Here is a 12,603-nt window from a genome sequence, read left to right on the forward strand (position 1 = left end):
GCAGCTGCCTGGCTCCTCAACCTTGACCTCGCCCTGAGGGACAGATAATGTGAGTTATGGCCCATTCTTTTAATCAGTATCAGACAGATGCAGACAGAAAACAGACATATGCAATGATGGACAAAATATTTAGTGATATACAAAACATCTCAATAACCTCCCTTACCCTGTCACCACTCAAAGCCAATTTACTGGACAGAGTTATGTTTGGGCATAACCAGTTGCATCATGCATTTCATTCAAATGAGAACACATAGTATACAGTAGGGGTTGGCAATAGGGCTCTTAATATCACATTATATTTAAGCTTATTTTTGCGATCTTCTAGATGTTATGACAAATTACTGTAGAAGAGCATATAATTATATTTTTGATTTTTGACATTTTATATTGTTATCTTATATTCTTATATTTTTTGTGTCAACGCTGTAAAGGATTTGCTTTAATCTCGTTGCACAAGTACCGTGTACTTGTGTATAATGACAATAAAGGCATTCTATTCTAATTGTTTGTGGTTTATTTTGTATTGTTGTACTGTAATGTTGTACTTTTCTACAGAGGCTATTATTTTTTCTTACATGCAAAAGAAGTGAGATTTGTTAAAATTTCATATTTAAAGGCAAACTGTGACGTTTATGCGGATATATAATATCCCGGTACTTCTGCTTGAGGTACAATAAGTTAGTTGTATTGCCCCCTTTTTAATGTTACATTCTTCTTGCACCTTTTACATATTAACGTAGTTTGTTGTACATCTGATATTTGGCAACCAAACCATTTCCACACTATTAAGATGTTCCCCTTTTTTATACCATCTCTCCCAGCACCGTGGAGCCATGTTTGTTGTTGCTGTGCCAATGGACGGTATGACATCATTACGTCATCCATGGACATGTTTAAAAAACTCCTCAAACACCACAGCCTACAATCTTTGTTTTGTGAACTATTACCATCATTACTTCTAAACCAGCCAGAATAATGCCATTATCATGATAATCATTTTTTTAACAAATATTAGTGCAAACAATATGATACAGCACACCCCTAATATACATTAAGACGTTTTCAAAAGAACAACACCTAATACTCTGGGAGAAATAAATCAAAAACTAAGGTCGACCCAGGTGAAGCATTGCCACTCGGATAACATACCCAATACAAGTTTACAAGTTATGAGCAACTTCAATCATTTGGTAGATGTTGCTCATAATTAACATTACATGAATTACATGGACAACATATTAATTGTGTCAATACTTGTCCAAAAAGAAAAACATCAGGGCTGCCAACTCTCACGCATTGGCCGTGAGACACACACATTTGACTGGTTTCACACGCTCACACGCCACACCCCCGATTTCTCACGCTGAAGTGTCAACCCGGTCGGTCAAATTTCTGAAAGATGAGTTTATCTATAGATCTATCTGTTGAGCCACTTATGATCAACTAGTTGTGTTTTCAGAGACTGTGAGGGGTTCAAGAGCGCTCCCTGTCTGTGGAATTTTCGAATTGTCGCAAATTGAAAACATTTTTTTCACGATCCATCCCATGTGCATTTCCCCGGCTCCAGGTATGTGCTCTGAGTATTACAGACCCGTCCGTCGCTTCGTGTCCACTCGCTTTGTAAAAATTGCATCTGTGTAGCCCTTCGATGAAGAGCAGCGTACAGCCACCTCTCAACTCTGTCAGAGACCCAGAGACCCAAATGGGCCTCTGGGTCTGTCAGACGGTCTGAATGAGATATTACCATATCAGCGGAGCAATAACATGTACAGCAGACTATATTATAACTCTCCAAATCTCAAACAACAGAGATGGAGGAGTTATATTTTGAATGTGCACAAAGTTGTAAACATGAGCGGAAATCTGATGAAACACATCTGAGCTATACTATACTATAAAGAGGCTACTATACTATATATACTATACTATACTATACTATATATACGATACTGCAACGTTGGGCCACTATTGTGCTTCTCTCACCTCGGTGCATCTCTAAATGTAACTGTAAATAATTCATTCAATGTTTTATAAAATTAACAAATAGTCTTAATTTTCCCAAAAAAGTAAATACAGTAAGTGGGGTACAGAGGATGAGGGCCAAACATTACTGAGCAGTGTGTGCAAACCTGGTGAAAAACTACAGGAAACGTTTGACCTCTGAAACTGCAAACAAAAGCTACTATACCAAATATTAACATTGATTTTCTCAGGTGTTCAAATAATTATTTGCAGCTGTATCACACAAATAAATAGTTAAAAAATCATACATTGTGATTTGTGGATTTTTTAGATTATGTCTCTCACAGTGGACATGCACCTAAAATGACAATTTCAGACCCCTCCATGATTTTTAAGTGGAAGAACATGCCAAATAGCAGGGTGTTCAAATACTTATTTTCCTCACTGAATAACAAATCCCAATGTAAACCCTGAAGGATAATGATGCTGAAAGAGCCAAAGAGATTGCTTTGTATGCGGCAAAATATAGGTTGGCCACACCAAATCTCACTCCAAGATTTTGGGAATAGTTGGCAACTCTGAAACATGCTTCCACACAAAGACATACTTAGAAAAAAAAACATCCATGCTGTTTTGAGTGAGATACGGATGAGCTGTTCAAAATCTGCACAACTTTCCACGTCATTAACCGAGACAAGGTGGCTAACCATAGCATGCTAGCTCGTTCTCAACGGCAAAACACTGCTACAACACACATCAGTTGACCATAATCTCCAAAAGAACTACTTCCTGTCCCTGTTCTGCAGGTATTCCACAAGTCCCCATCTTCTAGAAGAACTCTTCCAGCTAATCCTGCCTTGGACTGACCAAAGTTGGAGAAAGAGCTATATAGCTGGTGGGGTCTTACCTAGCTACTGAGCATGCGTGACTCCCAACACTGTTAGTATAGAAGTGATATGTCTCACTCTGTAGCTTAAACATAGACCTAAACACACAGGGTGAAAACAGGATCTGCAGCAATGTGCAGTACAACAAAATGATGGCGTTTTTTGAAAATTAAACCATATAAACATATTCTGATACCTCCTCAAAATACAATTATGAACCTGAAAATGAGCAGAATATGGGCGCTTTAAGCCAGTTTAGGACCAATTTAGACCAGGGTTGAGATCCAGCATAGAGATAGGAAAAGGAACAGAAATGAAAAAAGGCAAATAGGATACATAAAGACCAACAAGAGAGCGAGACAGTGACATAAGGACACAGAAGAAAAGCAGGGTTTCCCTGAAGAGTCACACATACAGTCTGACAGCAGTCTTCAGCACCCCCACCAACACCCGCCTCAGTTCACCGTTAATAACTTCACCAAACTATAAAATGCCTCTAACACACACAGCACACACACTTAACTGTTCACCTTGAAGACTTTCCTTCAACTCTGCACTGCCACCAGCCTTCACTCAGGGATGGAGGGAGCCCACTCACTTAATGGGTTGGTGGTTACAAAGAGGAACATTTTAAGCCTGTAAGTCAAGAGACTGTACGCGTGTGTGTGTGTGTATCTGATGCAGCAATGGGTAGAAACTGTGTGAAATGTGGATTCCTGGTTATTTCAAATGAAAGGGCACATGGCATTTAAAGTAAAGGGTAGTCAAATGTGTGTCATCTACATGTGAGATAGACATCAGAGCTCTATTCATGTGTCTGGTACAGAAAGAGAAATGAGCAGAAAACATCCTGATAACTTCTATCACCCGATATGATAACAAACCTTCAATCCATTACGTTAAAAAGGGCCAGCTGGAGGCATACCAGGAGATTTCATTTTCCTTAACGCATTATAGTGAAAGGGATATTTTACAGATATTCAACCAACTTTCATACTACTCACAGGCCAGAGACAAACCTTGTGGTTTTGTTTCCTAGGGCCTATTTGCTTGAACTTGAGACTGGACTTCCACACATGGAAGGAGTATTGAAGTGGAGAAAGAGTAACAGCTCCCCACTCTCTATCTATTGTAAACCAATATTTGGTTACTGTATTGTCCTTTTCTTGCCTAAAATGTTCAGAAACATATTTCAGCTAAGTGTTTAACGGACGTTTTTTTGACGTTAGCTAGATGCCTGGCTCCTTTTCTAAATATGGGCTTGCACCTCCACCACTGAGTGAATTTATAGAAAAGAAGAAGAGCAGTGGCAGGGCAACTAGGGCAGCCACCAGGGGAGACAGCAGTTCAGAATAGATGTAAGTTTGAAACGGTACGGTCAGCATTATTGGAACTGCCTTCCTATTGAACTCAGAGAAAGCACCAGCTAGCTATCATTTAAAATCACACTCAAGAGATTTTTTTTTGGTCCCCCTCTCTTTTCTCTTCTTCCTCTTTATTAATTTGATTTCTATCTTTCTTGCATTGTGTTTATTAATGTACTTGTGTGATGTGTTGACGTGCCAAGGGACTACAGATGAGAATTAGCTTTTTTGTTAACTCTGGCACATTTACAATTTGAGTGTAACCAAAAAATGTCAATTGATGTGCATTGACCTTTTTAAAAAAAATTAATTAAAGATTGTTATTAGCCGGCTGTCATTCAGCATTGCCCCACCAGGGAAGTGTTTATTGGTCCGGTGCAGTTTTCTACCTTTTGAGAATTTAACAGCTTTTTTTTCTCTGGTTATGTAGCACCAATTTCAAAAAAAGCTTGTGCAATTCTACTTTACAGACAGCTCAGTTCTATGAAAATACCCTCTTTCCAGCAGTAAAATACTTCTTTAACTATAAGCTGAGTTGTAAATTATAGAATGCACTGTCACTAACCACTTCTCAGCCTGTCAGGAGAGGTAACACTGGGCAATAAATGACCTTTTCATATTGGTCGGGATAAGGGGTGCTTTCACTGAGGCATAAGTTAGTGCTGCCGGGGGTGGCGAGGGATACACAACTCTAAGTCCCTCCAGAGACACAGTGCACGGTGTAAGGACCAGTTTAAACCACAGTTGGAACACTCAGTAGACGGTTTACTTTGTGGAGCTCACAGTGCAATCAACCTTTCCTTTAAAGTTCTGGATGTCAGCAGAATTTATTTTTACCCCGACCTTTATACAAACCTGGTGTGCTACAGATATATATTTAGTTTACTGTGTCAAGGATGAGACATAGGGGGAACAGAGGGGTGTTCATCGTCTGAAAGACATTTTTAGCGAGGTTGGCTTGTCACCTTTTTCTGACTTACAAATTGCATTCAATCTTCCACATTCCTCTTTTTTCTTTTACTTTCAATTAAGATCAGCACTCAAGGCATACAGTGTCCCTTGGCAGAGGTCTTTGCCCATTTATCCTATCCGTAAGTTATTTATTATTGAACCAAAAAAACTGTGGTATGGTATCCAGGCTTTATCAGTTCTTAGTGATTTCTGGCCGGTCTGCCCTTCCTATTGAGAGGATCTGGACACGCGATTGCCCTGGACTGCTCATCCTGACTGGCATGATGTATGGTGTAACATTCCAGAAGTATCTCGCAATCCAGACCATCAGCAGATTCACTACATTTTAATTCATAGGACTTATCTCACCACTGTGAAAATGCATCACATGAAAATAACTAGCAGCCCTTTATGCATGAACGATCTGTCAGCTCACTAAAACTCAAAAATGTCCTGTTTTTGCTTGACTTACAGCGACCAAGAGAATGATTGCAACCCATTGGAAACCACCTCATGACTTGTCTATTTGTACATGGAGCCTTTTCTTTTTGGATGTTATATATATGGAGCTCTCCACGGCCCGCTTGAGTTGAGCACCAAGAAAGACTTTGGACTCTTGGATCAGCATTGCTGAATCCTTGAAATCCATGCTGTACACTCGTGCTACAGCCTTCTTGGTTCTATCTGTGTGTTTGGTCTCTTTTGACTTACGCCGGTCTCCCCGTCAGTGCCTCTTGTTTGCTTGTGTGTTTGTCTGTGTCTTGTTTTTGAGCTGCAAACATTGTTCTTGCTGTTGTGTTTTTGTCCTTCCCATGTTTCCTGTTATTGTTTTGGTGTAGAAACATTTGATTGCAAGGAGGGATTGGGGAAAAGGTGAACTGTGCCTTCTTTGGTATGTGTAGTGTACTTTTCTGTACATTGTCACCTAGACCAATGTTTTGCACTTTTGCTTATGTGTTTGAATAAAAACAATGTGATCGCAAAAAAAGGAAGATCAACTTAAAAAAAAAAGTTTTTTATACTAAACAAACACAGATGTCATTTAGCTCTGTATCTGATAGACATAAGAGGGGAACTTTGCACTTATCATTTGAAAAAAATCAGTACTTTCTAACTTTTATCATGGTAGTTAGAAAGATATTCATGATAATTAAAATCTTTTTAAGACTTATATACGTCAACAACTATTAAATGAATTGCCATCAGATGTTGTCCAAACCTTAACGCTCCCATCAGGGTGAGCTGTATTTATTTTGGTGATCCAAACTTGCCCACTAGTGCCATAATTAGTTGAAAATGTTTTTATGTAGTACCAAAAGTTCCACCTATCTCAAAAGTTCATTTTTTTCTTCATCTGCATTTAGTTTCTACAGAGCACATGCATAATTGAACACTTGGTTCCTCATCTTTTGCAGGATGACCAGCTGTTAACCACTCATACAGTATGCATAAGATTGAGCTTTATTTACAAAAATGAGTGATTTTCTTTTGTGATGGGCTCTCACTAACAATGACAAGCATAATCCTTCATGTACAACAATCCAATTATCCAAACCGTATGCAAAAAAGTTAATTGATGAATATTTAAAATCTAAAGAAGATGATATACTATCAAATCTGACTCAACATTTAAACTTTAACTAAAAGTTTGCTTTACGTAACATACATGGTGCCAATAATTTTACAGAAAAGGTTTCAGCATTGCCAAAAAGTTTGTACTGGAATTAAACTCAATAACGCTTAATGAGGAAACAAGGTTTCAGTATTTCACGGCAGGAAGAAGGACATGGTCAAAGAAAAAGTGCGGGCTTGTGGGAGGATCGGACAGTCAGGTATTGATCTACTTCAGCCGGCAATTTGCAGAGAACATCCCACACATTCCTAAGGGAGCAAAGCATCTCTCACTCAGAGTAATTCAGATGCTTGTGACCAACAACTGTACCGCCCTGGGGTAGGAGTGGACAGATGTGTTTGTCTGATGATGATCCTGCATCTGTATGTGAACCCTGATCTCTATTTACAGTAAAACTCATTCAGTCTGTTTGCCAGATGCATGAACAGGTGCACGATCAGTGATATGAAACTTTTTATCAGCTGGTAGAGATTTTGTTTCATGGTTCCTACTAAGGTAACTATCACTCTAATGTTTATATAACGCCATTAAGAGCAATTTTGTGAGCAAGACAGGATTTCTGCCTTAATGCCTCAGATATCAATTTAGTAGTAGAGTGTCAGTGTGTGTGTCTCACCTCATCACAGTTGAGAGGCAGACATCTTAACTGGCACAGTTTCTTCCCGTTCACACAGCGACATGTCATACAGCCTTCATCCCACTCTGAGCCGGCCTGGCTCAAGCAAACAAAAACACACACAATGTTAATACTACTGCTACTACTACTACTACAACTACTAGACTTTAGAAATGCAGGCGATATGAAGATCTCTCAATAGCCTGTTAGTCTGTCAGTTCAGGTTTGACAAAGTGCAAATGGTCATAGCACAGGATCTATTTCTTTAGTGAATCTACTTAAGCTCTGCCTGCACCTTTGTGCATAGTTTATGTTATGGATGCTGTAGTCGTGACAAAAATGAATACAGACTACATTATGTATTTTGTTAGCTATGGAAATCATTAAGTGCCCTGTTTGTAACCGTACAAAGGCACAAACTAGGAAATGCCTTTGTGGCTCACTCAGACATTTGGCTTAATAGTCATGAGGTAGTTAATTAGAAAACCATAGAGGGTCTTTATATTGACATTAGTCTTCACCCGCTTACAGACAGTGAGAGAGAAACAGTGTAGACAGGCGGAAAGAAAGAGATAGATAGGAAGAATGACAGAGTGGTAGATGAAGGATGAGAAAGAAAGAAAGAGCAAGACTGAATGAAAAGATGAAAAAGGATTAAAAGAAATGCAATGGAGAAAGCAAGGGACTGAAGATGAATCCTTTAACGAAAGCACAAGAGGTACTAGTGAGTAATAAAACGGAGGTACTGCATGTGATAGGAAAGAAAAAAAAAAGAGAATAAAAGGCCTGAAGATGAACGATCACGAGGGGGGATGTGACCTCTTGTCAGTGTATGATTAATTATCATAATCCTATAATATCCCTTCCTTCATAAATAATTTCTGGAAGGCTTGCCCAGTTGCGGTCCCAGTGCCGTCTTTTTACGCCACTTCCTACATAATTGATTGGGCTGACATGTGGAGAGGCACTGTGATGTAATGTGACCCCAGGGCATGTCACTCATCTTTTCATAGGCCCTTCTTTATGAGTAAATAACACAATGAGAGTGAATTGGAGGGATCGTAAACACCATGGTAATGGTAAGGTTCAGTTGCACAACACAATGAGGCAGGCATAATGAGAACAAGCTGCCAAGTTAGCTGGGCAGCAGATGTTTGTTTACTTTGGTAGTAAGCCTGTTTTTGTGTGTGTGTGTGTGTGTGTGTGTGTGTGTGTGTGTGTGTGTGTGTGTGTGTGTGTGTGTGTGTGTGTGTGTGTGTGTGTACCTCCAGCAGCCTGCCCTGGTCATGGCAGGGACAGAGGGCGGGGATGACACAAACACAGATCTGCAGTTCAAAAGAGACAGCAGTAATCCACAATTTGCTTCCAACCTGTAGGGGGACCGAAGAGGAAAGGTGCTTTGGTGTTGCTTTAAATTGAAAGATGATATTTCTTTCAATTTAATCCATCTCAATTTCATTCCATCTCAATGGAAATAAGAAAAGAGAAACATCAAATATAAACCTCAGAGAGTGAAATGGAAAGGTTTAAATGGAAAAATTTAAATTAAAATCTCACAAAATAACAACTTTACTGAATATATTAATTATTCATTAATTATTTTAGTCTTTGCAGAACGAGTTAATCTCTTTTCGTTTTCTCTTTTGACTTTCGGTGAATTATGAATAAATATACCCTCCATAGAGAGAAGGCAGGAGGAGGATAAAAGGCTGGTCATACCATGACAGATATAAACCTGATCGCTTGTAACTTTATGAAGGGTTGAATTTTACAACAGTCTGCTCCGCCTTATTATCTTTTTGTGTCTTTCTCCCCCTGCTAGTCTAAGATGGTGTCACCAAAACCCCAGTAATGGCCTTGGTAGGCTGTGATTGATGTGACTGTTGCTGAGTTTGCAACGGTTGCAGCAGCTGTTACAAACTACAGATAGGTTGACATATCTATCATGGACCTGACAGTTCAACCACTGATTATTGTTGCTGATGCTTTCAATGCTAGAACCGAGGGGTCTATAAAGGGCAAGAAATGCGTTCAGTAAGAACAGCTGTGACGGAGAATCACTCACCAGCACAGAACTTGGAGGTACAGTTGACCACTCCTCTTTCACACACACTGGAGAAAGAAGAATCAGATGAGTGAAATAATATGAGAGGAAAACAGCAAGGCTGATTTTATTGAACACTGAGATACCAAACCGAGCATCATATCACACAGCTGATCCCATCAGAATATATCAAATGAGTATCAAAACACTGTGAGGAACAAGAGATGACTTACGGCATGTCTGCTGCATGCCAGACTATCTATTACAGAAGATATCCTTCTATCAACCCAGATTGTTGACTGTATAGTTTAACAGAGAAAGTGAAACTCAACTCTGCCAATTCTCCATTTTACTGTCACAAATTAACTCAGAGATACTTTGAGTGCCACTTTTTACATCCAAATATAATAGCGTTGGACGGGCCCTCGCTTCTCTATTGAACAAATTTAAAGTCCATCTGATGAAATCTCTAGGAGGAGTTTGTTACAGTATAGCACCTTGACTCTTAGGTCTACTTCCTGTTGCCACTAGGGGGCACCAGTTTTGAGCCAATATCAGCCTGTCGTCAGGGTTGGACTCTTATGAATCATGAAAAGTTTTGAGCAAATCGGACAAGTTACACCCACTTCCTGTTTTGAAGGTGAAATGCACAAAATGGCCGCAATGCCCTTTGACAAATAGTTTTGCTTTTAATACATTTTCATCTGTAACGTCTTAAGATGACACAGACCAAAGCTGAAGTGGATCAGATGAAATCTCTAGGAGAAGTTTTTTAAAGTAGCTACATTGGGAAATGGCCAAAATTGCACTAATTTCAAAATTACAATTCAAAATGAGTTGGGCTACATATGTGTACCACCTTTTGTTAGTCTATATTAAACGTACAGCAAGGGCTCAATGTTTTATGTTCTGTAGTGGACGCTAGCTAGCCGTTTTTGTGAGCCTATTCCCGAAACCCTTCAAATGTGTAAATTTTCATCAGGCTTGATGCAACAGCATCTATATATATATAAACACACACACACACACACACGCACATATAGACATAGGCTAATTGTTTTATTTCCCACATGCGCAAAATACAGAAATTCAGTTTTCGTTTACAATGGCAAGATTAGCCTAATGGCATTTAACAAAATATTATTACGATATTGCATTAGAAGTTATCAGAATTCAGCTGTAAGCAACACTAACGTTAAAGTGAAAAATGAAACAAAAGTGAGGAGGACTCGGAGCTTGAACTGGATATTTAGTTCTGTGTGGTCTAGTAGAACTCCTACCTGATGTCATCACTGGTGTTGTCTCCACTTGATGCCATTGGCGACCTCATGTCAGTCTCATTCACTGCTTGGCTGTGTTCTTCTCCACTAAGACATAATATCAAACAAACATTATTTAAAATATTTTCAATTTTAGTTTATCCATATTCATAATATTAAGAAATGAATCTGTTGGTATCAAGTGGCTGCCCCTACACTTCCACCAAATGTTAGAGCTACCTGTTGCCTGCCCCTGTCTTTTCTAAACCACCAAACTCACACCTGAATTAAATGAACTCACTGTTAAATACAGCAGCCTAAATTCAATTCTTTAATCAGCCTAGTGATGGCATCCAATAAAACAACTATAATGCAGTAAGGTTGTGCTGCTGTTGAAAGTAAATTTTCATTTTGGATTTTATAAAGTACAAATATGGAGAGCCATTTAGCAGAGACCTTTAAATAGAAAGATAAATGTGACCCTGTAATTACATTACATAACAGCTTCCCTGTCACCCAACAGATAGCAAACTATAGCCTGTATGTCTGACAGCACAGCTAACATGAACAGCTAATGGCAAAACAAAATCTATTAATGACGCCATGGTAAACCAGAGTTATTGCATAAGTTATGTTTTCCAGCTTCTGGTCATTAATTGTGCATGCTACCTTATATTTACCAGTTGTTATTTTACCTTAATAAAGTACCCCCCAGTCCTCTAAAATGTTACATAACATTGAGGAATTGCAGAAATGATTTAGAAAATCACGACAGCAGCTACATATAGAAAATACCCCAAAAATGATGAAAATTTCTGTTTTTATTTTTTTACCATCACTTTGGCGCCCCCGTGTTGGTGCTGCGCCCCTATGTGCCGCATGTAGCGCACACCCACTTTTTGCGTCACTATCTGGACATGAAAATGGTCGTGGCCTCAATATTATCTACCGATGTATATTTAACTCCTTACAAACTTGTACAGCAACTTCATCAACGGGATCACCGACAAAAGGAAATGCCATGTTTTTTATCGTCGGCCTAACACAGTTACTAAACCAACACAGTTTTTTTATTCATGCAGACAACAAACGCCTGACACAGAATGAATAAATGAATGAGGAAATAAAAGAGCGCTGCGTCAGAGGGAGGAGACAGAGAGAAACTTAAGGTTTATTGATAAAACCCTGCTCCCGACCAGGTTAGGTTCACAGACTCAGGCTGCAGTTACTTCTCTCTCTCTGGTTTGATTAACCTCCCTTTTTGAAACAGAGTACCCTAATCTCAGGGTAAACAAACTCAGAGTTTTCACTAAACCTGCTTTCTAAAACGGCCCCCTGGAGGGCAGTGGCACCCAGGGGTGCATGCTCCAGGTAAACACTGAGTGTGTGGCCACAGGTCCTCACAGGTATGTGGACAGGAACCTGAACTAAACACCTGCCCAGTAGGACACCCTGCAACACACATAAAATAACTTACATACAATGAATTACAAATCATGTCTCATATACATTTTAATACACAAACATACGTGTGTGGGTTTTTCTCTATGCACACTTATGTCATGTGTCACACAATATATGTCTTCAGGGCAGATTGTCTCAGAGACATTTAGGTCACACCTTCAACTGCATAACACTATAATTAAACTGACAAAATGTCACTCATTAAGCTGCATATAAGTTGCATGGCAACCACTTAAGAGGAATTCAGGAGTTATATTGCTTGGTAGAAATAAAGTATATAAATGTGCTAAATTTACAAATTTCAACGATGTGTGTGTTTTTGTTACCAGGCAGGCAGTTTTGGGTGTTACAGACGATGTGCTGTTCCAGTGGTCCAACACAGGGCATCCCACCAGGCTCTGGCTCTCTAACGACTGTCTT

The 12,603-nt window shown here is 39.3% G+C and overlaps 1 protein-coding gene across 1 annotated transcript in view; it reads right to left on the reverse strand.

Annotated features, from left to right (window-relative positions):
- The window catches only part of scospondin (subcommissural organ spondin), a 129,294-nt gene that overhangs the window by 7,338 nt on the left and 109,353 nt on the right, over nucleotides 1-12,603 (reverse strand). The window contains exon 115 of the mRNA XM_034862773.1: nucleotides 7,417-7,512. Coding sequence (XP_034718664.1) covers nucleotides 7,417-7,512 — 96 coding nt within the window. The remainder of the gene's footprint in view (nucleotides 1-7,416; nucleotides 7,513-12,603) is intronic.

Source organism: Etheostoma cragini, chromosome 22 (assembly GCF_013103735.1).
Source record: "Etheostoma cragini isolate CJK2018 chromosome 22, CSU_Ecrag_1.0, whole genome shotgun sequence".
Taxonomy (NCBI): domain Eukaryota; kingdom Metazoa; phylum Chordata; class Actinopteri; order Perciformes; family Percidae; genus Etheostoma; species Etheostoma cragini.